Genomic DNA, 27,018 nt, shown 5'->3' with positions numbered 1-27,018 from the left:
GAAGAAAACAACAAGCTGTATACATATGACAGTTATGTGAAACTTGACCTTGGGCAGCATGTACATAAGGATTATATGGCTGCATGATTTGCCATCATCTTAATCATCCAAGCAAAATGCTAGCAGTGAGATATTCTTACAGCACACAATGTGTTAGAATCATTATGGAAATGTACTACAAATTGACAGACAATAAAGTTGTAAATTTAGTATAACCACATCTACTACAACTAAAACATGATATACATTGGATGTATTAAAAGTACACAAAAAAGACATTTTTCACAGCCTTTATTTGGAATTATTCACATTTAATCCCTCCCTCCCGTGAAAATAGGAGATTTTCAGTAGGCCTTGACCTCCTAAACAAAAGTAGACACTTGGTGGCAAATAGTGCCTCACATAATGTGGTAGGGGAAATCTACTGCACAAAAAAGTCTGCAGTGAAAAGGCTGGCTTTACATCCAATGAAATGTGAATTATATTGTAATCTTGAATTTGCCAACTTAAAAAAACAAAATGCATAGTACATTGTAATATATACAAAAGATTTTAAAAAAAGTTGTTTTTTTTCCTTTCAAATCCTGCAATCGCTCAAGTGAGCAAGTAACCCATCACATGATATGGCTTAAAAAAAATGAAAAACAACAAAAAAAACACCACCCTATTTTTGTAGCTTCCATTGTTTTTAGTTCCACAGAAGAGCCTTTCGAAAAAAGGAAAAGAAAACAAAGGAAATAAGCTTATAGGCAAACGCTTTTCGGCCAGTATTGACCATGGAGGTGTTTTGATAGATGACTCTCCACAGGAGGTAAAACTGGAGCTCAGATGTCCATCTCAAACTGGTTGTCATCTGTTCAAACGGAGCGACAGAGAGAAAAGAGACGTTATTAAACTGCAGGTTTGTGTACAGTATTAACTTTGTGTGTCCAGTCTTTCTTTGTTAATAACTCGCGTGCACACTTCCGTGTTGCTGCGGTACTACTGCTGCGTCACAGGCAATGTTTAGAAAGACATGTTAAAGTATGTTATTAAAACTTTAAAAAGGCTTTCTGTGTACTGTCTTTCTTTGTAAAAAAAACTCATGTGCACGTGCGGCTTATAGTCCGGCACGGCTTATGTAAGAAAAAAAAACTAAAATATCCACGAATTTTAGCTGGTGCGGTTTATAGTCCGGTGCGGCTTATAGTCCGGAAATTACGGTAATATCAAATTGCTAAACCACTCACATTAGCAAAACTCTAAGCACACTCATTGTAATTTTGTAACATACATGGAGTGCCCAGAACTCTTTTTGCAGAATTGTAACCACAACGCACTACTTTGACTCAATTTCCACATGATTAACAGACTTATTACAAAACTATATTAGTCGGAAGAGTAGAGTGCGGCACTTCATAACATCATTTTATTTTATCACCACAAAATCACAACAGATTAGAACAGAAGGGTGATGGCCATTTCACAATATTATTCTCCGCCAAGATTTTTGCAATTCCAAAAATATATTTGAAGCACAGAAATTACCTGCAACGTCCTTTTCTTCCTCTTCAGCCTCTTCTTTGACATCCTGCAGTTTGCTTACAGGGTGATTAGCAGGGCACGTCACCCCCGGGATCTGGGGGAGACAGCATGGTGGTGTGCGTGCAAGAGGGGAGTTTCGGCAATCCAAGAGAAACTTCCTGTCATAGATGATGCGGGTGCCTGTGTTGAGAGATTGATTCATTTTGAGATGAAACATTTGTAGGGGTTAGCAAACGCATGTCTGCTTGCAATGGAGATCAGGTGCCTCCAGCATACTCACCTTACTCCTGCACACCCACCCCACATTGCAGAAACGTGCATGTTGGGTTAATTTAAGACTTGGCATTTCCCATACGTGTAAATGGGAACAGTGATTTGTATACAGTGGATATAAAAAGTCTACTGGTCAAATGTCAGGATTTGATGATAACAAAATTCATATATTCATATTAAAAAGTAATGACGCGTACGTGGAAGCACAAAATAATTTATTAGTCTGAGTTTTTGTGTCTTCTCGGGGGTATTTGTTTTTCAGCAATGAAATTAGAACAGGTTCCCTGCTCCCTAAGCAAAGTTAGGAGGTCAAGAATAAAGTGACATTCATTTTTTGTTACAATAAAACTGTTTTGGTTTTCTATGTGTTTAACACAGAGCAATAGGGCAACAAGTGTGACTTTTGGGCGAGTCTGGCACACATTATTTGCCTTTACATCGATTCCTATAGAAAGTGTTGCTTCAATTTACAAACCCGACCGCCAAACCGATTAAGTTTGTAAGTAGAGGTACCACTGTATTGCTAAACTGCTTCTCATTGTTTCTGCAGCAATGACCAAAAAAATGCATTTCAGGCCGGGGATTCGGTAGGCTCAAATGGATCCAAATTCTCTATTGGAAAAAAAAAAAAAAAAAAAAAAAAGCTCCAAATTCTCTACTGGAAAGAGAAAACAAACAAAAAACAACTACACTGTTAGTGAGGGACAAGCGCAAGTGCGTGTTTGCACGTATGAGTATGGGAGTGCAGAGGGGAGGGGTTAAGGGTGTAAATGCAATGACTTCTAGGAAAAGAGAGTACATGACATTCCCTTTTAAACTCTCTTCGAGATTAAAGCCACATGTATCAGTCTCAGTTGTAGCATTTCTTCTGACGAGAAAATAACCTCACCAAGTATGTATTTCTCAATGTCTTCAATGTTAAAAATCAGTGATGTTTACAGTCTGTCAAAAACTGGACTTGGGCCAACTTCCAACACGCCGAGCCATAAACTGCCGTATTGCGTTTTACATGACAGACGAGTAGTGATCTGCTACTATCTATTTGGAGTTTGTCCTATTGTGTTCATCTGATGAGTCTGTCCACTTGGGGGTAAAAACATGTTACGCAATAACTGCACTCTGAGCAGTTAGCCAGGACAAAGAGGAATGGGGAGGGGTGATGACGGAAAAAAAAAAAAAAACTATAGCGACTGTAATCTAGGAAGCATTAGACTGCAGCAGCTTCTGTAAGCAACAAATGTTTAGCAGGACTCAGTAATTGTGGCTTGTGTTACGATTGAATGTCATATGTTGCAAATAATTGTGTTATTTGTATCCTCATTATACCACTCCCTTTCATGCTCACGTCGTGTGAACAAAATGTTCTATGTTACTGCAGTGTAGAGCAAAGATAGGACAGCCTCCAGCCCCTTTGCAACCAATCCCTTTACTGGACTGGCAGCAGGATATAAACACTCTCTTGAACAAAAAAACAAAGTCTGGCTGATACTGTACAAATGATGCTTACAACCGCAGAAACGAATGGCTACTATGCAAAACGTCATTTGTTGCGTGTGGGTGGGTGGTGAGGCTGCAAGTACTTTTATTTACAATTTAAGTCACGTATCCAAAATTAGGACTTTTTTTAAAGTATTAATCTGGAATATTTATAATATGAAGAGAAAGCCTTGAAAACATATTAGAGCACTGGATATCGAGCACACTATTCGGCCATTAAGGCGTTAAAGTTTAAAGTCAGTGCTCAACACCGTACTAGTGTAGTTTGTTGTTCTCGTTACTATGAACATTTTATTTATCGCTACTCGTATGCAGATTTGAAACCACATAATAGACGCTATGCTAACTCGACCCGGACGTTGTGAGGTTATTTCACACATCCTTCCAAATAGCTAATCATAACAGAATAAAAAAAGTTTGACGCACGTGGGCTTTAAATGTCATCATTTGAGAAGCCTTAACGCACTTGAAAGATCTCGCGAGAACCGCTGCGTCTGCGTATGTCTTTTAAGCGCACATTCCATTGCGTTAATGTATTTTAGAGAAGTCACGTAATTTCCAACAATGTAATCTTACAGAAGTCTGCCTTTCAACATTTCTTACCACCGGGCGTAGTGGAGAAGAGAGTCCCCCCGGGGGTCTGGCTGTAGCAGTCGGGAAGTTGAGACCAGTCTTTCAGGGTCAGAACCCTGGTGGGAATGGGGCAGCTCTTCACTTGATTAGTCGACATGCTCACTTATTTTGCTTGGAGCAGTCAGTGGAGTTTTGTGGCGTTCGTTTGAAAGGCCGTCCAAATTCACAATGCTCACTGTCAGTCTTGCCAAGGTCTTTGAGACGTTCACGCTGGAAAGCACATCCACGTTATAGGTTCGCAACCGAGCTCAGAGGTCGTGTCGTGTCTGCTTGCAGAAGCTGCAGCTGCCAACTTCGACCATGTGCTGGATTTCAAGCAGACGCTCGTGATGTTTTTGTGCAGAGGCACGTGCCGCACGCAAAGAAGAACACGATCGTTTTGGTTACAGACACAGCCCGGTGGCGGGCGCCTGCGCAAAAGAAAACGGCAATGACATTAAACAAGCGCACCCTCTAGATTTGCCAGGTTTCGTCGGCTCGTACGTCACAGATGTTTATGTAGATACTTGTGTGTTAAAAATTACTGGCAAAAGTTTCAAATATTCAACATTGTTACAGTTTACAGTATGATAAGTACGGTATGGAATACAATCGAGTACATACATTTTATTTATATATATATATATATATATATATATATATATATATATATATATATATATATATATATATATATATATATATATATATGTATATGTATGTGTGTGTGTGTGTGTGTGTGCGCGTGTGTTGATTACATGTGATGTTTTTGTCATGAAAAAGAGTTTATCACTGGCATCTCAAACGAACACACACCTCTGGTTTGTATGTACAGAACCGCTGACAGACTCGGTTAATGTGTGACATGTGCAATTGATGTGTTGGGCGCTGAATTCCACCGCCCATCGTCAATAACGTTTAAACAGAGTTACCGTTAAAGCCGAGACTTTTTGTGACTTTTTCGTGTGGGTGGTGTGATGTAAAATATGTGCCTTGGCCTAAAAAAGATTTAAAAAAAAACAGCTGCACAATACGTCACTGTGGCTGATGAATGGCCAAACAAGTCATGCACTACATATTTCAACCTCATGGTGGCAACGCCGATTTTCATGTAAATATGCCTTACAAGCCACACACGTCCACCCAAAAAACCCGTTGTTTTTGAAGTGATATTTAGTATAACGTACCCCCTTTATAAAATTACAAAGTCACATGATACGTATGTGCGTGTCTCACCTTGGCTGCCTCCTGTGTCACATTTCAGCATTCAAGCATGAACTCACTGAACCCATCTGGTTCAAGTGAAAATAAAGTTCCCAGCCTTGCAGCATCCTGCAGCCGTCATGGCAACCCGCAAGGGAGGAGGTGGGGGTGATGGCTGGTGGGGGCGGAGCTACTGATGTCTTGTAGTGTGTAGTGTGTCTGAGGCTGAGCATGCTGCAGCATCACATGGTGTGGGGATTTTGGGATTGAGATGAGTGAGGTTGATCGTATCTGAAGAGAGACGATGCATTGACAGTCCTCCGGGAGACACCGAGACGGACACTCTTGCTCATAGGCGAGTAAACACGCACTCACGTGAATTACCACATTGGATATGATCCGCTCCTAGACTATGGCACCGTCAGGTTCACGTAATGTCAAACGGGGCTGCAAGAGAGTTTTCTACTGGATCCCGGTCTTTTTCATCGCACTCATAGTGGCTTGGTCGTACTACGCCTTCGTCGTGCAGCTTTGTTTGGGTAAGAAAACACATGTCTGGGCGCTGGGTGTGCATTTGTACATCTGGGTTCGTGTGTGAGTCTGTGAGAGTGCGTGTGCCTGAATTTGATCATTGAAGGAGTTTTTTTTTTTTTTTTTTTTTTAATGTGTCCAATATGACAAGTGTCTAAACTCACTTGGTCTTGACAGTTTAGTCACCATTTGTAAATGTACACATCTTGACATTCTGTAGTTGTTTACTGTACAGGCATGTTTTTGTTATCAAAATACAGTGTCTTCAAAAATGTCACTACTTCCCTTGTTTAAAGACTTACTGTCATGTTAACGCCCAAATGAATGATCAAATGAAATCCAACAAGTATAGAACTGACAAAAACGGAGTGAGGCCTGTCTTGTTTGCACTCTTCCTCCTATGTGGACATTAATTGTTAGTGTGCAGACGCAGTTGTAAATCTGCATTTGACTAAGTCTTAGCAAATCCTCTCAGACCCTGAACCCGGACTAAGTGAGCGGGTGTCCTGGAATGAATTTGAGTTTGAAGATGACTTGTTTCAAGTTCAGGGTGACATTATTTATACACGGGGTATAGCGGTCCGATAAAAAGTGTCTTTTTCATCCAGTGGAACAAGTGGCGAAGCTGTGACGAATTGGGAACAAGACGATGGGACAGCGGTTAGCATGTGCTCCGCAGACAGACACAGACACAGTTGTGTGGAACTAGCGTCAGATGACACTCGCTCAGCAGCTCAGTTAATCCCATTGTCGGGTTTATATAATTCACCTCAAGCAATCTGTGGTTGACCCAATTTTTTTCAAAGCAACCAACATCTGCCGTTCAACACTCAGACAATCTATTTGCAAGATGTAGTGATTGATGAAAATGTCAACTTTATGATAATGAGTATGAGCACACATTGTCGGTGAAAGCAGTGACTTTTTGTTTAATATGAGTTGATAACTTAGTATAACACATATTAACATATAATTTGCTTCTTTCATTTTACAGTTTCCATTGAGGACACGTGGGAGAAAGGTCAGTGTTTCATAAAATAAAATCAAGAAGAATTATTGAACCAATAAGATCAGATGTTGAGTTTTGGAGTCTGTGCAGCTCTTATCAAAAAAATTCTTCTAGTCTCTCATCTGGGCCCTGACATACTTCTCCTTACCACACTAACATGGTTAATGTGGTATGCTATGCCACCTTGGTGGAGGTTTTCTACAGCTTTGCTAGGCACATTAAGATGATTCTTTATAAGAAAAGAAGCCTTCCAAACATAATCAGTTGCTAGATATACAATTATACTCCTGTAATATTTGCATTACATGCAACCATTATATTGACAGATAACCATCACATGTATTTCTCCCTGCTTTTCAGTGCTCTATTTAATAGTGTACCATGTCATCTTCATCATGTTTATTTGGGCTTACTGGCAAACTATCTTCACCAAGCCCATGAACCCTCTGAGGGAGGTGAGTGCGACGACGACACATCTTTATTGACACTGGGAGTTGAGGCATTGTGGGAAGTCCAGAGGTAGATGGCGGGCTCACTGTGTGATTAACTGCTGCATTTTGGCCTAAGACTACACACTGCAGAAGTGCCAAAGGGTATGCTCTTAGCTTAACCAATTCAATGCAGCCCTGCATGCATGCAATGAGAACACGTAGCATTTAAAGAAAAAAGGCAAATTGCACTTAATTGGGACTTGGACACTTAATTCCTTCATGAGATGACTTTGTTTCCAATTTGGTGATTTATCGTATTTTGTTCAAGTGTTATGCTTAAACATGTAATTATTGATCTGCTATTTGGTGCAAAAGGTTTGAGAACCACTAGTTAAAGTTGAAGTCTGAGAGTTGTTTGTATCAACATTAATGGTTTCTTTAGAAATATTTCAACTCTGCACCCATTTGCCTAGAGGGGCACAAAAAAAAAAAAAATGGAGTACTCAATAATTTGATGAAAAAAAATCTTTGGGGTTTTAGCTGCATACTTGACCATGTTGTTCCATTCAGTCCTGCTAGGTAACAAAATGCTTCTAATAGCATTGACAAATACGTATATGGGGAGAAATCAGCAAGCATTGTCAAGACAACTTTGTTTTGTATTTCCTTTGTGTCCTGTTCTACAAAGTTCTGCTTGTCCTACTCGGACAAGGAGCTGCTGCACCGTGAAGACCGGGGTGAGTCACAGCAGGAGATCCTGAGGAGAATAGCTAAGGAGCTGCCGATCTATACACGTACTAACTCTGGAGGTAGGTCAAAGTGCAGTTGGCTGTTCATATTGTCATCTGAGCCGAAGTATTTTTTTTTAAACACGACAAACTGAAGAAAATACCGATTAGCATTTATTTATAATTTCATTTCAGAGATATAATTAGATGAGCCATTTAAACGGGAAGTCAAGCCCAAAATATGTTGTTGTATGCTCGTCTAACTACTGTGTAGTTAATTCACAGAATTGCTCAGAATAATGTTTCCTGATCACTTGCTTGCTTTGACACTTGTCGCTTGGCAGAGTTCATAGGCTCAATCTTATTGGCCACTGAAAGAAAAACAATCATGCCACTGATGCCAGCCGTTTGACTGAATCGTAAACTTGGGGCCTTCAGCGCTGTAGCCCTGCGCACAGAGTGGAGCGGAAGAGGAAGTCAGACAGACGCAGAGTCGCAGACTAAGAAAATCGATCTGCCAAGAGGCAGCAATATTGAGACAAATTTACCCGCTATATGCATTCATTTAATTAATCATCTGCTCAAGTGCTTGCAAGGCACTGCTGATGATGGTTTGAGTAAGTTGTCTGTTTCCTCAGCAATCCGTTTCTGTGACCGCTGCCAGCTGCTGAAGCCTGATCGATGTCACCATTGTTCAGTTTGTGATAAGTATGTCTTTCTATCTCCGTCTCTGCTCATGTGCTGAAAAAAACCCATGAACTGATTATGTTCCGACTGACAGGATAGGGTCCAATAACACTGACATTTGACTGTGCTGTGTTTCAGATGTATTCTAAAGATGGATCACCACTGTCCGTGGTATGTACCTAAATGTGGCTTAGTCAGGACATTATTTCAAAATGACAGAAAATGCATGATCAAAAACGATCTAGTTACTGGTTTGGTTTCAGAAAACAAGTATTTTTACATTTTACAAGTATGTTCAGTAAAGTCTTTTGCGACACACCTCCTGCGTCTCCTATCCTTCGGCACCGCAATACCATTGTTCTTATGCCGGTCGTATCATTTTATATTGTTGTATTTATCTGCCACACCGTAAAAATATTGTCTGACAGTAATCCGGTCCTTGGTGCTAAAAAGGTAGGGGAACGCCAACAACGCCAACTAACGTCGGTTCCTGAAGCTTTGCCCGAGAACTGAGGCTAAGATTTCCCGCCATTTTGTGTCGAAAACCAAATAAGTCGACTTCCGGGGTTCCGCTGCATTTGAATACTATTCCACATTTTGTCCACAGAGCACATTTGCAAGAATAATAATGTTATTTTACTCACTCTTGTTTTATTTCATTCTCTCAGGGTGAACAATTGTGTGGGATTCTCTAACTACAAGTCATTCATGCTGTTTTTGGCATATTCTCTACTTTACTGCCTTTTTATAACCGCGACAGACCTTCAATACTTCATTAAGTTTTGGATGGTACGTGTATCTTCATGAAATATGTCCAGTTCGCTGAAATGGAATTTGGAAAAACTTAGTTGTTGGTAGATGACAAACATGTACTGTGCATTTTTCCACAAGGCTGGGGGTAAAGCCCATTTTCGTCTGAAAGAATACCTGGTAATCATTTTAGCCATTTGGCATAAACTGAGTAGTAAGTAATTTAGCTCTCATACCTTTTTACTAGAGTAGATAACTTCTTCCAAGATAGTCCGTGCTTGACCAGATGCAGCATTGGCTCTGTTGTTATGTAGTATTTGTGTTGCTTCCCCCCACAGAATGGCTTTCCAGACACACAGGCCAAGTTCCACATTCTGTTCCTCTTCTTCTCTGCCTCCATGTTCTCAGTCAGCCTCGCTTCGCTTTTTATCTACCACTGCTGGCTTGTCTTCAAGAATAGATCCACTCTTGGTAGGTATTTTCTGTATTGTGTCTGTCTGTCTGAATCCTGAATCTGGAAAAAAAAAAGAGTTTGTGTCATGTTAAAGCCAGATAAAAGACTGTGACCCAAGTCTGTGACCTCAGTGGCTCCCACTATGTTTTCCCCTCTGTTATATTTAACTCCATGTTATACTTAGTAACTCCATTAAAACCATCTCTGTGCTCTCCTATCAGAGGCTGTTCGTGCACCAGTGTTTCGTCATGGCATCGACAAGAACGGTTTCAGTCTGGGCTCCAGTAAGAACTTTCGGCAAGTGTTTGGCGATGAAGCCAAATACTGGCCTTTTCCAATTTTCTCCAGGTGAGGCTGTTTGGGCCCAGCTGACATACAGTATAGCTCTAGGCACCTGAGTTCCCCTGAATCTTTATCTTACCAAGACATATGAGCAATTTAATGATTCCAACTTTGTGGGAACAATTTGGAAAAGGCCTCTTTCTCTTCGAGCTTTGCTGCAAAAAGAATGATCCATAAAGGCTTGCTTTATTAATGAGTTTAAGTATGACTTGGAGAACCATGACTTCAACCCCATCAGACACCTTTGGGATGAACCCTTCCTTCCTTCCTTCCTTCCTTCCTTCCTTCCTTCCTTCCTTCCTTCCTTCCTTCCTTCCTTCCTTCCTTCCTTCCTTCCTTCCTTGTTTTTTTCTTTCTTTCTTTCTTTCTTTCTTTCTTTCTTTCTTTCTTTCTTTCTTTCTTTCTTTCTTTCTTTCTTTCCATATCTTGGTCAGATGAGTTGGAACCTATCCCAGGTTGCTGACTTTGGGCTAGAAATGTGGAAGAAAACTGGAATGCCCATTCATCACATGCAAATACCACAAAGATTCAAACATAGAAATTTTAGCTCACAAGCCAGACATACTTAACCACAGTGCTCCACCTTCAAATATATTAGACAAATCTGTTGACCTGAGACTTTCCAATACTGTCTGCAAAGAATGTGTTTTCTTTGTGTTTCCCCTTCTACAGTTTAGGAGATGGTTGTTCGTTCCCAACATGCCTGGTGAATATTGACCCTGAGCAATCTTCTTCGCCCACAAGCTGCAACCCACCACCGAAGAGGTACATTCAAAATATTGACAAATAACAACATAAACTTGCCTGCAAGCCAGTGATTTGCGAAGTTGCCCATAAAGTGAGCAGACTAAAGGAACACGTCACATCTGCATCCACCAAGTGTATAGAATTCCCCATTGGCGTTGTAACGTTCTGCATTAGAACCTTTTTGAAACAATGAAAAACAAACCTGATGTCCTCGCAAACATAGTCAATAGCTGAGATACTCCCAGTTTAACACATCGAGATGTAAATAGCTGAAAGAAAAACTGCAATTCTGACCTTTTATATTTTAGACCCAAGTAAAATACTTTTTGCACATTATTATTTTTATTATCTTTATATCATGATCTTGAAACTTCAGCAACTAATCAGCGATTTAGTAGATTTCATGTTTGATGTGAGGGAACATCACTCATTTATAATTACTGTTAAGTTTTGCATTCAAAGAGAAAATCAAGTGAATGTATTTTCTGAAGTGGCTTATTTTGCTGCTTTTCAATTGTATGTATTTATACCTCCAGTAAAACAGAAGGTCGCCACTTCCCCTTCAAGCCAATGGGGGAAAGTCAAAGTCGACTGCTTAGCAGTACCACCTCTTGGACTGAAAGTGACATTGCTGCAGATGACAAGAATGGTATACATTACGATACTGTACAGTGGTTTTTAGTTGATCATATTTTTCTGACAATATTATGACAATTGTTTCTCACCTTTGTTTAGGAACTAATAATCCACTGATGACCGTGGAAAATGAAGCATAGAGCCCAGATCTCCTTTTGAGAAATGTAAGTTTACATACATGAAGACATGATCTATGAATGTCACTGATATGTTTTTTTTATTTTTTAATAGGTCAGTACTGCGCCCTTTTCAGTTAGAAGTGTCAACGACGGCGACATCACTACTGTATTTCCCTGATATTTAAACATGGAAAGGATGCCTCGAATGTCGGCAGCATGAACCTGTTGTTGTCTGGAAGGTTGTGGATTTTCATGCTAGTGTTATAATTCTCAATTCGCATTCCAATGATCTCTACGTAGTATGTCCTTGTGATATACATGAGAAAGCACAGAGAGCTATGGGAGAGCTATGTAGTTGTTTATCGTTTTCATAGTGTGGTGAATCCTAAGGTATGTCTTAATAAGTTTGCCAAATGGTTGTGCATCAAATGTAGGTAATTCTGTTCATTTGGTGGTGGTGGCAGCAGACACGAGATCCTTTGCATGCTTTCATCTCAGGATACCAAAACAAATGTATCTTTTTGTGGTTAAGTGTACCACGATATGCTCGGAAACAACATGTCTAGAGTATAAATAAGGGCTATTCAGATTGTATTGAGAACAACTGTACATCATCGTGGCTTCTTTGCAAAATATATCCAATTGTAAAAGTGAAACTTTGATTCACTGCAGAGTGAAGTACTATTTAGCCGTTTTATTTTCTTATGATTTAAGCGCTCATTCAAGAAATAATTCAGCAAGTTGAGAAAAGCAAGTTGTGCAAACATTTCTGAAGCATTGAGTAGTTGGGCATGCATGAAAAAAATGGGACATCAAGTCAAGTTCAGTTGAAAGGGTACACGTGCATTTTGTCTCTTGCTGAAATTTCACCTAGAAGCCAAACATTGCTGTGAGCATGAGTTTTACATTATGAATTGTTTACAGTACTAACATATTTTTTTATGACAATTTATTGAAATTACTTTCACTCTCAAAATTATTCTCTAAAATTAGAAGAATATAAGCTTGCATTTCTTTATGCCTTACTGTCATGGTATATTTTTCTATTCTCTCTGTGTGAGTCTAAATACAGTTTGGTCATGATCTGTTTTTGTGATCTTTGCAACAATTAAAAAAAGCAATGCTTTTTTGTCATCTTTTCCATTCGTTCACTTTAGGAAGTGATTCGTTCACTGAAAAACAATTCGTTCTTTTGAACGAATCGTTCACTCACTAACCAACAGTATTGACCAGGGGAGTGAAGACATTTTATATGCAGTGCATGCCAGAAAACATATGTACAAATGTTTATTTACTATTAAACACAGTTTTTGTTGAACAAAAACGTTCGGACCATCCACTTCCCCTATGCAGCATGTTAGAGCAAGAAAGCAACACAAACGGAACATTCAAAGGCTAACACGACACATGAACTCCACCAAGACCAAAAGGGATGCATGTTAAAATGCAACAAGACGGAATAAAGGTGTTTTGTTTTTTACTTTTATTACAACACTAAAACTACAACAGTAACCCTCATTAAAATAAAACGAAAGAAAATGGACTCACAACAGAGTATTTTAGCAAGATAACCTCTGCATGTACCAACTACAGGTGAGTTTTCCGACGTTTCGGTTTGGAGATCAGTGTGACACCATGTGGGCATACAGTACGATTGCGATCAGTAAAGGACAGCATTTGTGTGCATACAAAATCCAATAGAGCCTTAAACATTTCTCAGATACATAAATATCGAAATGTATTAAGATGGATAACAGACTTCTCACATTTGGGTGTTTAGATGGCAATAAAGCAAACAAAGGAAGTATACAATTGCAAAAACTATACCATCTGTGTGCATACGTAGGAACACACTCACAAAGAGCTCCCTTTTCCATTTTGAGGCAATACGGTAAATTGGTGGAGCGTAGACCTGTGCATCTTGTGAGATAACTAGCACAATAACTTAAAAGTTTAAAAGGATGCAGTCAATCTTAAGGCTGTGTGTGGCAAAACGTTAGAACATTATGCGAGCGCTGCGTGTTCACAATGTCAGACGTGATCGGAGAGAAAGCAAGGAAGAGCAGAGATGTCAGATACATACATACTTTCCATATAAAATCAAGTTAGAGCTTTAAAGTGCAAAAACAATTCTACAGAATATTTTAGTAAAACTAAAATCCCATTTTTTTTTCAAGCATGTTCAATTGTACGTAACCAACCAGATGCCTGCGCTGCTTTGCAGGAATACTTGATTAATCTCACACCGGCGCAGCAGCGTCACGTGCGAGGCAAACTGGGGTACTTTCCACCGTTAGCAATCATTTCGGTTGTGTACGACAAGCGGAACCGATGACAAACAGCTGGCTGAAGGAAACAATTCCTCCCTTATCTCCATTCTAATCATCCGCCTGTCCAAGCTCGGCCTCTGGGCAGGATGGTGCGAGTGTGCTGTCAAGACTGCTGCTTGTTAGCTTCTTCTTCGTAAGCGTTCCCTGTTCCGTTCTGGACGTAGGCTGATCCGGAGCCGAGCCCATATAAGTGGCCACAGTACTTTGCATCGTCAATATGATCCTCAAAGAACATCTGTTAGAAAGACCTACATGAAACCTACACGTTCGCTCAATCTTCACAACGCAAGACCTGTATTGAACATTTGACTTGACAAAGATCCAAGTGTCCTTGTTGGTGTGTTAAGGGACCTACCTCTCTCATCTTGAAGAAAGCCATGCCAGTAAGTAAAGAGTCAGAGCCCGCTTGATGCTGTGGTCCGATCCTCTCGAGCTCCAGCTGCTCAGCTACTTCCTGCAGTCCACCCTGAATACATAACATACATAGGACACCTGACAATCATGCCACCAGCCACATCCTGCAACAAAACCAAATAATCCTAATGATGACAGAGTTCAACAATGTTTCATACCTTGAGAATTTTGCAGCTCTTCATGAGGTACTTGACATCATAAATGACTGGGAAGTACAAGCGAACAAGCTCAAAAAAATCTATCTCTTCCTCAGGCAGTTTGGCGTTGGAGAGAACCTTGATTAGGTATCCAAAGTCGTAGCCACTGTAACACAGTCACACGTCATTAAGGGCACAGAATCGCTGTCGCTTCAACACAAGCATCTGGACCAATTGAATATGGTCGAGAAGAGGGCTGCACAACATATCGAAAAAAATATGGATATTGCAATACCAGCCCTATGCAATACGCATACCGTACAGACATGTAGTATTTAATTAGCTATGAGTATGTTTAGTTTGCGTATTTTGTTGCATGAAAAAAAAACCACCAACCACGGCTCATGTGACGTTCGCAAGTTGAGCCGTGATTGGTTATTACCTGAGCCTGAGTACATGTGATTTCATTTTCAGACGAAAGCAAGTGGCAAAAGGCATTTTCAAAGGTGTTAATTGCAGAACTCCTTCTATAGGGACCATTATTCCGCACAATACTAAAAAAAAACTTTAAGGTTAATAATATATATCAAAAAATATAAAAAATAAATAAATGTTGTGAGAGCCTGCCCCACTCAAAATAACAGAAAACAGATAAAAGATGTGAGGATACCTGTGAAATGACAGCCACTTAATTCCGTCACACAGTACTACTCCTGAAGTCATCATCAGCTCAGCAAAATACAACGACTCGATGCCTTCATCCTCGAGCTTCTTAAACTGAATGCCTGCAGTTGTCAGGAGCTCGATAGAGTCCTGCGCGTACATATCCTCTCTAAATAGGAGACGGGGAAGCATGTAGATTTCAGGGATGATTCGATTTCTAATTTTAGAATACTGACATCCCATTACATCACACAGTTCTACCTCTGTGCAGCTAATTGCCCGTTTGCTAATGGAAGATACAATTCACGTGTAAAGCAATCAAGCATTTCACTGTATTGAAATGCCATGACAAGTGTTAGAGAGACAGTTGAGTCATCTTACGTGAGGTTAAACTTAAAATTGAACTGCCACGTCGATGTCCCTGGAGGATATTCGCCTTGTTCGTTCATAAAGGTGAGGCCCAGCTGGATTATCTTGAGCAAATCCACATTGCAGCGCATTAACTGGTACTGATAATCAGCATTGCTTCGGAATTCTCCTATCGGTCTGGCTACTACGCCCGGAAACTCGGTGTCCTGTGGAGTACAAACTTGGTACCAAAATGGGAAACCGCCATGCCTAAAAGTACAGTCGTTTCAAGATATATAGTACCTCGACATGTCACTCACTCACCATGGCGATATAGTTGTATTTTCGGATGACATGTCTAATTCTCTTCAGCTCCTCCTCCAGGTTGTTGGCCCATACCTCACATATTCTTTGGCTGTGATCCACAGTAGCTGCGGGCATAGTGCCACTGCAACATGCAAACAGACAAATAAACAATTATTAAAATAAAAAAAAGCGACTTGTAGTGGTTGCACATAGAGCAGGTGCCAAGCCAAATGATGGCATGGGTATCAACATACGCAATGACTGTAAAAACAGATAATGCTCTGACTATTGACAGTGGCACTCAGTTAATTTGTACTCCTGCTGACTTTCTGAATGAAATTCTCAAGTTAAGCAAACATTGTGGCTTTGTTAGCTGACCCTTAACATTAGCTCGCAAGCAGTACTTTGGGCTACCGGGCAGCTAGCACACTGCTAACGCGTGCAAGGCAGTGTGCATTTCATTTCCACGACTATTTCTTGTTCACAGATGTCCCACGGAATCGGCAAGAGCGTGCGTTGACGTGAGAAGTGAAGTTAGAGCAGGACACACGCACACACTCGGGTGCCCACTGAAGCTACGTTAACTTACCCTTCCCCAAAACGCACGCTTGTGTGTGTGTGTTTCAAGCGTGTGCTAGCTCAACCTCTTTAAATTCACCTTGGTTACTGTGCAGCGGATTTCCTCTCTAACCTTTGTTTTAATAGCTTACAAGTCAGCATTGAATTGATGTCAACCTGCGGCTGCCATCATAGCTAACCTCCAACGTGACGTCATGACGTAAAGCATCACGCCACGTGCGTACGCTGCTCACTTGCATTTCTCTAAGAATACCCTCTTCCGCAGTGTCGTGATAAGAAATAATAGAAAACAGTAATTTCACCGAAATCTATGATAATGGGTATTTCATCCATCAAACACATTAAATAGTTAAAAAAGTTAGTCATACATAAAAACTAAAATTAAAACCCTTCTTGGGTACATGCAGATTAATGTGAAGGGCTACCAGTTCGACACACACTTTTGATTGAATAAATTCGCTCAAATTTCTTTTAGTAGTGTTTCTACTGTACGTTATAGTCATTTACGTTAAGATGCTGATCATGTTAATCACTTCTCACAATAATTAGGTAGATGTAAATACATCTAAACACTCGATTTCTCAAAATCCCTGCCATTGTTTACATTTTCAAATTATTGCTTCAACACCATTCCTAGAAAATCAGTGTTCCATTGCTGGTTTGATAGTTTCAGAACTCGTGACCACAGGTCAACAACATTTGACATTTTCTCCCACAGGTACAAAATAACACTGGGAGCCACAAAACCCTCTTGACATCTCAAGTGAGGCTAACACTGCATATAAATACAATTTAAGTCCTGCTATTATTCATAAAATTAAAGCCAAACTTAAATTATCCACCTGCAGCCACCCAAAAATGTTTTATTTCCTAATGTGATTATATAAACAGAAATTATATTTTGGAAATCTGACAATTAAGCAAGCGAGTACTGTAATCTATAATGTATTTTAAGGAAACATTTCACATCATTTCCACTGATCTATTCCAACTACTCCACCACTATCTCTCTAAATTTATAATTGGCATCCTATTTGAAGTTATACAGTGTATTCAAGTAGTCACGCTAAAATGTTCCGTATTTGGGTCACAGCACCCAATTAAGTCTATAAATCTACTTCAGTAGGGTATTTCCATTTTTAAACAATTTAAGGGTAGATGGCACAGTTTGTTATTTAGAATTACGTAGTAAATTTAATAAAAGGGACTTTATTGGGAAAGTGCAGGGAAAAGCAATACCTTATTTCTTTTCACATGAAAAAACAAATAAAACTTCTGAATGTAATCATACAGTATAACCAACATGGGCTATCATTCCACATGAATACATAAATCCATAGTCAACATTTTTCAGCTCGTTCAAATACATTTTCACTTTTTATAATAGATGACATGCATGCACAGCAAAATAAAAAAAAAAGTACGAAAATACATTTGCAAGCTGTATTTTTCACTGGCAAGAGTGTACAGTACAGTAAAACACCTGATTTGCAGACACAAATATGACCTCGGGACTCTCCCACTAACTCTGGGACATGCTGTCAATGGTCCAACGGCTCCATCCATCATTACTGTGGTCAGGTCATAAAAATGAAATTTGTTGATCAAGTAGCTGCAGCATGACTATCTTACTGTAGCCGTATTCATTTATAATCATTTGTCTGAGGACAGTGCCTTCTTTTACCAGCTCCCACACTGAATGTCAATTTCATAATACCAAGTGCTCTGGTTGAGACGAAAATTTCCACCTGATAACCAGTATAACATGTTTACCTTGCATCATTTGGGAATCTTGCTCTCATTGGACCGTTATTTGTTTATTTGTTCAGACAAAACTTCAATATGTTCTTCCACTGATGATGTATGTCATGCTTCCCATTTGTAGCAATGGACTATCTTATTTGGTTAGTTTGTGTATTTTTATGTGTGTTTAGCTGCTAAATCTTTTGATACGTCAAAATATGGAAGACCGTTATCAAAGAGCAGTACTTGCACTGTGTTCAAGTAGGTCACTCGGGGGTAGTAATGTTTTTTGGAGTGGATAATGGGCCCGACAAACTGGCCCGTGAGGCAGATGATGCACTTGACGACTTGAAACTGTCTACACAATGGTTTAATTTGCCCCAAGACAAGAGCCAATTTAACTCTTCATTGTGTCCAAGTTAAATGTGAACTACAGCAAATGGCGTTGAACTAGTTTATGCGGCAACAAGGAGCCCCCACCACATCATATGCAAAACAAATTGGTCCCGCGGCTGCTGCTTGTAGAACTTCCACTACATGCTACATTTGTTTAGGCATCATCGTCAGAATCTTGATCTCTGGTGCTCTCCTCACTAAAAGGTGAACGGCAGCTCAGGTCCGCTATCCCAGACTCCACATCACTGCCGTTGCTGCAGTCGTATGTTTTGTTTAAGTCTTGGGGTGAGAGGGTCAGGAGGGCGCCGTGTGGTGTCTTCAGCTGACAGGGGCTGCTGGTCAGGAAGCCTGACGTGTAGTCTTGAGGGGTGTTTGCCAGGCCCAGATCATTACCAAAAACCCAGGCTGTGGGGCTTTTATCAAAGGTGGCTGCTTTCGGGCTACGATTGCACATCTGCTTCTCCTCCAGTTTAGAAATTTTCTATTAATCATATAAGACATTTTTAGTATTAAAACCTACATGACAACGACTGTGCTGACTGTTTTGAATCTTTCACCTGTTTGTGCATGACGAGCAGCTCCTCTAACTGTTCATTTTCCTCTCGAATGGCCCGCAGGTAATCCTCTACAGACTGACGAGGATGCATCCCTCGGTCAAATCGGTTGTACAACCCCCTCCAAAATCTAAGATAAATAATAATAACTATGATAATCATCATCATCATTTGGCATTTATTTTGAGCTGACCAAAGGGATGAAACAATGTTTACTCACAGCAATATGCTTAAAAGTGGCATAAAACATAACACTGGCATGATAGTTAAAAATGTTCCAAACCTTGCTGGTGTACGTTTATGTTAAGACAGTTTTCAGATTGAGATGGATCATTTCTATTTCCTATGTGAAACGTTGACTAAATGGTGTGACATACTTGAACCAACAGGGGGCGGTAGTTGGCTGAAGGACTCCCTTTGTCTGGTGGTCAGGTCTGTACAAGAGGTTAGTGTAGTCTGCCCGGTTTGACCACAGATGATGCCACAACGAGTGGGTCCTCTCACAAAGTCTAAATGATGTGAAATTAAATTGAATAAAGAATACATGGAGAAATGTATTATTTTGTTAAAAGCGTGTAAAAAAAAAATAATAAAATAAATAAATCTTACCGGAGTTCTATCCTTTCCCTCTGGTTGTTGCCAATAAAGTTGCCATACTGGCAGGAGTAGATGTGGCTGTGAATGGTGATTAGAAACCGCTCATTGAACTCAAAGGCGCAGGGAAACTGCTCCATGACTTGCCACACGCACTCCAAGAACTGATCGATAACAGGAGACACTTCTTTCAGGTCTCCGAGTAAGTGGTTGCATCTGAATAGAAATTTAGAAGTGTTAGACCACACTACAACATAAAAAGAATCATGCTGTGAAACTAATCATCAAACCTGTGAGAAAACTTGTGACCGAATGACACCCAGTCTTTCTCGATGAGGACCTAATTGCAAAGACAAGTCATATTAGGAGGACTCGAGCAGGGGTGTCCACAAACTATGACCCCGGAGGTCTTTTGCAAGCCCTTGTCTGTGTTATAGCGTAATAAATTTTTTAAGCGCTTTTCTTGAACGTTGTCAGGGTGCTGCCAGTCTCCCATCCATACTTCTGACACATCCACCCCGCGTAGCCTTTTTTCTGTATATCGATTGGATAGAGAAAGGTCTGGCGCTACCTTTCGGCAGTCATAGTTGATGTAGGCATCAAACTAAAATGCAGGCACCGCCTAAAATTCTCAATGATTATATTGATTATATTATATTGACTATCGCAACATATGTGCTACTAACAACTAAACTTGGCTTGCCTTTGTTCTGGTTCTGAATATGGTATTGTAATTCTGATGCCCATCACAGAAGCAGATCTTTTCACTGATCATTACCACATGCTGTTTTAAAATAAAGCTTCAGTATAAAATAAACAACAACAGGTTCACATTTTTACCCAACATTTGGACACATTGGGGAGGGAGGAGTCACTCTGTACCATGAATCCTTTGATGGTGCGGTAGTATGGATCCAACAGCACGCTGGCCACAGAGCACACTTGAGCAGTACGGTCCCAACCATCTGAACAGTGAACAAGAACACTGGCACCCTCTTCTGCGACGGCCTGCAACGTGCATACACATAGAAACTGTTGTAATTCTGACACCGGTTAGTAAAAGATGAAAGTCTGTTTCATTTGAAATTCATTGTGGTGATGCTTAGAGCCAGAAAGATGACAATTGTGTCAGCGTCCCAATATTTATGGACCTGACAGCAATTTCGTTGGTTTAATGTTTTAAAGAGGATAACATATATTCTTATGTAAGATTTGTAGAGCATTATTGTGAAAATTGTATTATTAATCAATAGTACGTTATACACTCGTAAACTAATATTATGAGGGGAAGTGAAGAAAACAGCAGGGATTCATTTGAAGACTGACCTTGGCGATGAAGATGCCTGCATCCAAAACAGCTTTGATGTGCTTCAGCCAGCCTGAGCTCTCCAGGCCCTCCAGGAAGTTGCACATAGAAGGGGAACGCAGCTCACACACTGTATTCACAACACAGCTGTCTTAGTGCCAGGAAACATAGAAAATACAAGACTTTATGAAAGGACATACATCTATTTGTTCTTGCTAAAGACACATTTCCTTTAACTCACAGGTGTCAAACTCAAGGCCTGGGGGCCAGAAACAGCCCGCCACATCATTTTATGTGGCCCGCGAAGATAAACTGTGCATCAAATTCGTGTCATTACTAGAATTGGAAATTGTCTTCACTTTTAATAATATCTTTTTTTTTAAATATTTGACCAGTTTTTTCTCGTCTGATTTGAAAACGAGTTATTTGTCAGTTTGTTTTGTAGCTTTTACTGTATATGATATGTGGCGCTCATACATTTATTTGGGTTGACAGTCATAATGGTCCTCCGAAAGAAGCTATGACTAGAATGCGGCCCGCGAACAAAATGAGTTTGACACCCCTGGTCTAGGGCATTATACTTACATCAAATCAGCAGACTTTTGATATACTTAAAACATTTAGGTAAACATTTTGGGGTATATAATATAAACTTTTTAACCGACTTTGTGCCAGTTTTACAGTAAACTTCAACTGGGGCCTGAAGCAAATACAATTTTTTATTTGAAAATCCGTGAGCGAGAAAAAGAACTTGAGGATACTTTAAAAGTGTCTTAAAAAGGTTAAATATTTAAAATCTTGTGGGAGGGGTTAAATTAAAAAGTTTTCACGAGGTCTCTCTCGATTGCATAAATAAATACTTCACATCTTGTGGGAGGGGTGAAACTAAGAACACCTCCCCACTCCTATGCCAACAACAAGCAGTCAAATGTGTGCCTGGATTCTGAAGCTAAGGCTGAAAATGCTGTTAGCTTAAGCAACTTTGCTTTAAGTGTTTCCATGTAGCCCGGCAGTCACATCAATAATTAGTAGAAGTTGTAACGGCCTGCTCACATTTTTAAAAACAGATAGCAGGCAGTTGTCTTTATACTTGATGACTGGGGAGGCACTTCAGAGACCCAAACGGACAACCATTTTCACTAGCACCAGCAAATTGTACAGATTTGTGTATCTTTTTGGGGCAAGGAAAGGTGAGCAGGTGAACAATTTCATTACGGTTACTTTGAAAACTTATTGTACGAGAGCGAGGCTACCACCTAAATGAAACATTTAAGCCGATGCATCAGGGGGGTCTTTAAAATTGGATTCAAGCATGCCGTCGGCCACGCTAGCAATCTCTGGAGGGGCGGGGGCTTTGCCTCAATATTTTAAGACTTCTGAGCTGCCAGGAGGCAAAGAGTTATAATAAGTGGACAGCAGCTACAACGATTCAGACGAGGGCCTGCATCATTCTCACGCCCTCGGTTTTGCTTTGGGGGTAGGTCGCAGATTGTGCACTCCAGGAAACCAAAATAACTCAGAAATAAAACCCAGATGGATTCAAAGTCTTCCTGGGATCACCCCGGCACAATACCCAGAAATTCTCCTGTGGGCTCAATTGAGGCCTGATTGCAGTGCAGTGCCGTGTGGCCGAGTGCATCTGAAAGCCAAAGTTACAACTTGGTCTTGCAAGCTGTGCTATATAGATAGTCATGTGAAAATAACAAGCCTTCCAAAGATGATGCCAAATATCAGACAGTTTTTTTCCATAAACATTCAAGTGATGAAAACATTTCAGAAACAGTGATGAGTGCACTGCCAACAAAACATTCCAGCAATAAAGCCTCTGTGAGAGTTAGTGATTATTGTACCTTCTAGCATTTTTTGTTGGCTGTTCCTCATCACATGGATGTTCTCAATGGCGATGAACTGGAATTTAATGTGGGAGTAGTTGTCCTCATTTTCATAGCCTTTTCCTGCTGCTCGATTTGCCATCGCATTTAACTGGAAAGATATTTGGCTGGTTGTTAGAAAGATCGTGTTGTTTTGGGTGTTTTAGAGTAGACCAATTCAAGTTACATAACACTGATCATAGCGTTTCTAGACAAGAGCCGAGATTCCCTCGAGATGTTCTCTTTGAGGCATATCCAGCTGCAAATTCTGTTTGAAAATAAAGCCCACCTGAACACACACCACAATACTGAACGGCTTGTATTATTGCAGCGCATTCCTTACAACCATGTGGCTCACCTTGGGCCTGGTATCCACCACATACATGAAGTCGCTGCGGGGATTGGACCTCAGTATGGCCTCCAGCATCTGCTCATCCTCGAAGGAACGCGCATTGAAGCCTGAAAGAGGTTGGCTGCTCCGGCAGATGGTGGCCTGGGAGGAGGCGAGAGGAAGCTTCATTTGTGGATGCTTTCACACTGCTCATCCCATCAATTATTACTTTACATGGATATTTGCGGGGACAAATACAAGGCATTTGAATTAGGAGAAATAATCTTCTCATATCTCCATTTATTAGCCACAGGGGACAAAGCCAAGAATTATTATGATTCAGTTCTCCCTTCAGACCGATTAACCAAACTTAAGTCTTTTGTATGTTTAAGACTTCACACACTGGGCCCTCAACCCTGGGAAGTTGACCTTACGCTCATAAAGCACTCTCAACTGCCGCGTTAAGGACTAATAGAATGATTTATTAACATTAAGGCTTATGAGCATAATGTGGCCAAGATGCTTTAGCTCAAGAGTCATGTGGGACCAGTGAAGGACATTAACCATATTTACTCAGAATGCTGGGCAATCCTTCACACAAAACCCTTTTTTCTTTGTTGGCTTGCACGATATCAGACTTGACCAGAGGCCATAAATGTGAATAATGCTCAATCATACAAAAGCCATCACATTGTTTGAAATCAAACAGACCTAAGCTGTTTCAATACAAAGTGCTTTTTGCACTGGCAAGAGTAGTAGAGAAGCCACTAGTACAGTGGTTCTTAACTTTGGTGGAGGTAGTTTCATATGCGCATTCACCGAACCCCTCTCTAGTGAAAAATAAAATTCGTTTTTTCAAATTCAAGGCATCGATGCTTTTTACATCACCTTGTTCAAAGAACAAGAACCAACACAATGCATGAACTCACAACAAATAACATACCTGCAAATCAGTATAACTTCTGCTGTTGCCTTTACGAGACCAATTCAGATATGCGTCATCACAAAATTACACAATAAATCAGGTATGTTCGGACCTCCTTAGGGGAGGCTCTGCCGAACCCCTAACATTCAATCGAACCCAGGTTAAGAACCACTCCACTAGTAGTACCAACAAGTTTGATTCGTTTTCTGACAGTTAAGACATTTTATGAGGAATCACACAAAAAGCAAAAAAGAAACGTCATCCACTTACATGATTTTCTTTGTAATAGTATGAAAGAGTAGGAAATCTTCCTCTGCTTCTGAACTTGGAGCTTGCTGCAATGACTGATGGAGTTGTTGACACGGGTACAAAGAGTTCAGCAGGGTAAGTGTCACTCACCTAAAAAAATAAACGCAACCACGTTATTGCACGGTCCACATTTGTGTGAACATAAATTGCTTATTCACAGATCTCTGGGCCCTGACCTTGTAGTGCTGGTTTACCAAGGAGTGTTTCCAAAGGGAGTTTGGGATTCCCATTCTGCTGTACTCAGCTCGAAGGTCCAAAAAGTCCCACTCCTGTCGTCTCTCCTTCTCATCATTTGGTTTATATGAAAAGCAATACAGCTCATCATAACGCTCTACCAAATACAATAAAAGTTGAGAGAAGTCAGCTTGAGAAATAGAATCTTACATGCTTAAATCAGTGAATCAAAGACCGGAAAAGGCTTTGTTTTGTTTTGTTTTTTACAAAAAAACTATCAACAGGGAGTGCCGATGGTGAGACGACCGGTCCGGAAATTGACCGCGGACCTTTGGGAAATTCCCACCATGCCCCCTGCTCCCTAGATTAGACACCAGTCAGTCAATCACCAGGTTGTGAACCACCCAGTTTTTTGAGCTGGCTCTTTGAAGTGAACGATGGGAGCCGCTTCCTGATTGTGAGCTGAATTGTTTGTTTTTCTCATCTGTTAAACCCGCAAATTATTCTCAAAAGTGTGGTGTTATGTGTGTTCATGCTAAAATGAAGGGAGCGGATACAGACATGCAGCACAGTGAGTACACAAACTGGAGGAGGAGGAATAAAGTTGTCTTTGGGACATATTTTAGAATTAATACTTTGGGAGCTGAAGGTAGGTTTTGGGAAATTTAAGTTTTATATCAAATTCATAATCGGTGGCCGATGGATCGGAGCACTAACAAAAATCATGCAGTGCAGCCACAATGAAAGCATAAAATTGCAAATATACAATTTCACTTATTTTTTAATATATTGATCAAATCTAGGCCAGGGGTCACCAAGTCTAGTCCACAAGGGATCACACTCTTAAAATTGTGTACGTTTGAACCTATATTTACGAATACGGACAAACGCATTTGCCAGCCCAATTTTTTTTTAGGCTACATTAGCAATGCCATGCTTTTATAATAACCTGCACAGGCTTGAAGCAAGCAATTCACCTGGTTGGGAGAGACGCTGCAGTGACACGTGTACATCATGGCACTCTCGCTCTTCGGGTATGACAAAATGAAGAACCTGGAAGTTTTTGCAGTGTATAAGCAGAGGGCATCCAGATGGTGTGGTCGCTTGTTTCTCTACTCTGAAAACCAAACTATGAAGCACCTAATAAAACAAACACAAAATACCCATGAAGATTCGGTTTTGCACTGTAAAATTCCATTCATCCATCATTTACTTACCCAGGTTTCATTGCACATTCGCCCTTCCCTCTCCACAAAGATGGTGTGGGTGGCCGTCAAGTAGAGGGTGCCCACCCTGCTCTTTTTGGTGAACACTCTGTCTAGCAGCCTGACCTTCTCCACCTGGTGGAGACAGCAGCAGAATCAAAAACATTCATCATCAATGACGTCATTCTCAATTCCCTTTGACAGCGTGGATTGACTTGCACTGATTGCACTGACTCACTGAAACGCCCCCCAGCGATCAGTCTACGTGACTCTCGCTTCTTACCACCTTTCACTGGAGACTGTATATTGCTGAGCATAAACCTGAAGAACCGAGTGACGGTTTTACAGCTGTGTCAGTGAGATGGAAATGATGACTCCATCAGATTTGCGGTTACCTTAGGAAGTCGGATGTGCTCCATTGACAGGAATGAAACGAGCCACAAGCACAGTCACAATATCACCACTGAAGCAATCGCGACACAAATGTGAAAGACGTTCGACTTTGAACGTGTCGCCACTTGCACTCAGATAAACACAGGCATATACAGTTGACATACAGCCATTATGATGTGCTCTGGAAGCTCTCAGTAGCGGTGCCCCGCTAGGTCCTAAAGCCCCTTTGACAGCATGACGGCCACCTTTTTTTTTTGTGACGTAACAAACCAGATCAAGCAAATCATTTCAAAAACATTTGCGCCCTTAATGTGTCCTACAATTTAAAAACAGAACGAATTGTATAGAGTTGAATCTTCTGTTGCTTGGATTATTTTTCTGACCGAAATAAGGTGCCATATTGAGCTGATGATAACAGGCTTGCTAATGGGTTTTACTAAATACCATCGACAATCCAAAATAGTGAAAGAAAAATAAAAAGGTTTTTCACTAACCATTTACGGTCTGTACCAGTGTTGAGCATATCTACTTTTACTTCTATGCTCCTTGCTCCATGGGTTCAGAGTTATTTATTTATTTATTTATTTGCTCCATGGGTTCAGAGTTATTTATTTATTTATTTATTTATTTATTTATTTATTTATTTATTTATTTATTTATTTATTTAACCTAAAATATAACAAATGTGTGGCGTCTTACTATTGTTGTCCCTGGTGGGGGTGCACATTTTGGTCTCTGAACAAAGATGGTTGATGTTTACTTCAGACAATTTTTTATATTCAGCTTTGTTTTGCACACTACTTGGAAGATCAGCTGTTTTGGGAAATTAGAGAGATGAAAAACAGTAAAAGTAGTTAGTTGAACTAAGCAGACGTTAGTAACTTACTAATGCCTGGC

At 40.3% G+C, this 27,018-nt stretch overlaps 4 protein-coding genes across 14 annotated transcripts; 1 reads left to right on the top strand and 3 right to left on the bottom strand.

Annotated features, from left to right (window-relative positions):
- Positions 1 to 276: 276 nt before the first annotated feature.
- On the bottom strand, positions 277 to 4,312 carry eif4ebp3l (eukaryotic translation initiation factor 4E binding protein 3, like). Its single transcript, XM_049756625.1, has 3 exons — positions 3,898 to 4,312; positions 1,528 to 1,704; positions 277 to 853 (listed from the first exon to the last, which is right to left on the bottom strand). Exons 1-3 carry the CDS (start codon positions 4,022 to 4,024, stop codon positions 825 to 827), a joined length of 333 nt encoding a protein of 110 aa, XP_049612582.1. The 5' UTR covers positions 4,025 to 4,312; the 3' UTR covers positions 277 to 824.
- zdhhc2 (zinc finger DHHC-type palmitoyltransferase 2) lies at positions 2,507 to 12,682 on the top strand. 3 transcript variants are annotated; one of them, XM_049756567.1, is made up of 14 exons: positions 2,507 to 2,689; positions 6,635 to 6,661; positions 7,010 to 7,104; positions 7,769 to 7,889; positions 8,447 to 8,516; positions 8,634 to 8,666; positions 9,164 to 9,284; positions 9,387 to 9,425; positions 9,584 to 9,716; positions 9,921 to 10,047; positions 10,714 to 10,806; positions 11,325 to 11,437; positions 11,524 to 11,588; positions 11,656 to 12,682. In XM_049756567.1, the coding sequence occupies exons 3-13, from the start codon at positions 7,045 to 7,047 to the stop codon at positions 11,562 to 11,564; spliced, it is 951 nt and encodes a 316-aa protein (XP_049612524.1). In that variant the 5' UTR covers positions 2,507 to 2,689; positions 6,635 to 6,661; positions 7,010 to 7,044; the 3' UTR covers positions 11,565 to 11,588; positions 11,656 to 12,682. The 3 variants fall into 3 exon arrangements, with proteins under 3 accessions (XP_049612524.1, XP_049612502.1, XP_049612513.1); XM_049756545.2 differs by lacking the exon at positions 2,507 to 2,689 and adding an exon at positions 5,305 to 5,648; XM_049756556.2 differs by lacking the exons at positions 2,507 to 2,689; positions 9,387 to 9,425 and adding an exon at positions 5,307 to 5,648.
- Positions 9,127 to 16,550, bottom strand: cnot7 (CCR4-NOT transcription complex, subunit 7). 6 transcript variants are annotated; one of them, XM_049756586.2, is made up of 7 exons: positions 16,331 to 16,531; positions 15,760 to 15,883; positions 15,469 to 15,662; positions 15,095 to 15,256; positions 14,446 to 14,590; positions 14,229 to 14,339; positions 9,127 to 9,759 (listed from the first exon to the last, which is right to left on the bottom strand). In XM_049756586.2, the coding sequence occupies exons 2-7, from the start codon at positions 15,874 to 15,876 to the stop codon at positions 9,676 to 9,678; spliced, it is 813 nt and encodes a 270-aa protein (XP_049612543.1). In that variant the 5' UTR covers positions 15,877 to 15,883; positions 16,331 to 16,531; the 3' UTR covers positions 9,127 to 9,675. The 6 variants fall into 6 exon arrangements, with proteins under 6 accessions (XP_049612543.1, XP_049612536.1, XP_049612547.1 ...); XM_049756579.2 differs by lacking the exon at positions 9,127 to 9,759 and adding an exon at positions 13,004 to 14,108 and having other exon boundaries at positions 16,400 to 16,550; XM_049756590.2 differs by lacking the exon at positions 9,127 to 9,759 and adding an exon at positions 13,004 to 14,121.
- A 959-nt stretch (positions 16,551 to 17,509) lies between these two features.
- On the bottom strand, positions 17,510 to 26,378 carry mtmr7a (myotubularin related protein 7a). 4 transcript variants are annotated; one of them, XM_049748609.1, is made up of 15 exons: positions 26,124 to 26,357; positions 25,967 to 26,049; positions 25,741 to 25,863; positions 25,501 to 25,663; positions 24,526 to 24,680; positions 24,311 to 24,439; positions 23,143 to 23,298; positions 22,764 to 22,896; positions 20,934 to 21,043; positions 20,490 to 20,615; positions 19,898 to 19,947; positions 19,623 to 19,823; positions 19,391 to 19,522; positions 19,017 to 19,143; positions 17,510 to 18,940 (listed from the first exon to the last, which is right to left on the bottom strand). In XM_049748609.1, the coding sequence occupies exons 3-15, from the start codon at positions 25,756 to 25,758 to the stop codon at positions 18,614 to 18,616; spliced, it is 1,827 nt and encodes a 608-aa protein (XP_049604566.1). In that variant the 5' UTR covers positions 25,759 to 25,863; positions 25,967 to 26,049; positions 26,124 to 26,357; the 3' UTR covers positions 17,510 to 18,613. The 4 variants fall into 4 exon arrangements, with proteins under 4 accessions (XP_049604566.1, XP_049604550.1, XP_049604542.1 ...); XM_049748593.2 differs by lacking the exon at positions 25,967 to 26,049 and having other exon boundaries at positions 26,286 to 26,378; XM_049748585.2 differs by lacking the exon at positions 25,967 to 26,049.
- Positions 26,379 to 27,018: the final 640 nt, after the last annotated feature.

Source organism: Syngnathus scovelli, chromosome 1 (genome assembly GCF_024217435.2).
Source record: "Syngnathus scovelli strain Florida chromosome 1, RoL_Ssco_1.2, whole genome shotgun sequence".
Taxonomy (NCBI): Eukaryota; Metazoa; Chordata; class Actinopteri; order Syngnathiformes; family Syngnathidae; genus Syngnathus; species Syngnathus scovelli.
Note: the sequence above shows the minus strand (reverse complement) of the source record. Positions and strands in the feature narration are given on the sequence as shown.

Bases quoted from the DNA above. Each gene is read 5' to 3' on its own strand.
- eif4ebp3l (XM_049756625.1), bottom strand. From the start codon at position 4,024: ATGTCGACTAATCAAGTGAAGAGCTGCCCCATTCCCACCAGGGTTCTG. The intron at 1,705-3,897 runs GTAAGAAATGTT...CTCTCAACACAG, and splicing joins CTTCTCCACTACGCCCGGTG to GCACCCGCATCATCTATGAC. The intron at 854-1,527 runs GTAATTTCTGTG...CCGTTTGAACAG, and splicing joins GGAAGAAAAGGACGTTGCAG to ATGACAACCAGTTTGAGATG.
- zdhhc2 (XM_049756545.2), top strand. From the start codon at position 5,522: ATGGCACCGTCAGGTTCACGTAATGTCAAACGGGGCTGCAAGAGAGTT. The intron at 6,662-7,009 runs GTCAGTGTTTCA...CCTGCTTTTCAG, and splicing joins TGAGGACACGTGGGAGAAAG to TGCTCTATTTAATAGTGTAC. The intron at 9,426-9,583 runs GTAATCATTTTA...TTCCCCCCACAG, and splicing joins TTCGTCTGAAAGAATACCTG to AATGGCTTTCCAGACACACA.
- cnot7 (XM_049756579.2), bottom strand. From the start codon at position 15,876: ATGCCCGCAGCTACTGTGGATCACAGCCAAAGAATATGTGAGGTATGG. The intron at 15,257-15,468 runs GTAAGATGACTC...TCTCCTATTTAG, and splicing joins AATTTTAAGTTTAACCTCAC to AGAGGATATGTACGCGCAGG. The intron at 14,591-15,094 runs GTATCCTCACAT...ACTGTGTTACAG, and splicing joins AAGTGGCTGTCATTTCACAG to TGGCTACGACTTTGGATACC.
- mtmr7a (XM_049748585.2), bottom strand. From the start codon at position 26,147: ATGGAGCACATCCGACTTCCTAAG. The intron at 19,948-20,489 runs GTACAGAGTGAC...CTTTGCAATTAG, and splicing joins GCACCATCAAAGGATTCATG to GTCCTCATCGAGAAAGACTG. The intron at 19,824-19,897 runs GTTTGATGATTA...ATTTCTATTCAG, and splicing joins GGTCACAAGTTTTCTCACAG to ATGCAACCACTTACTCGGAG.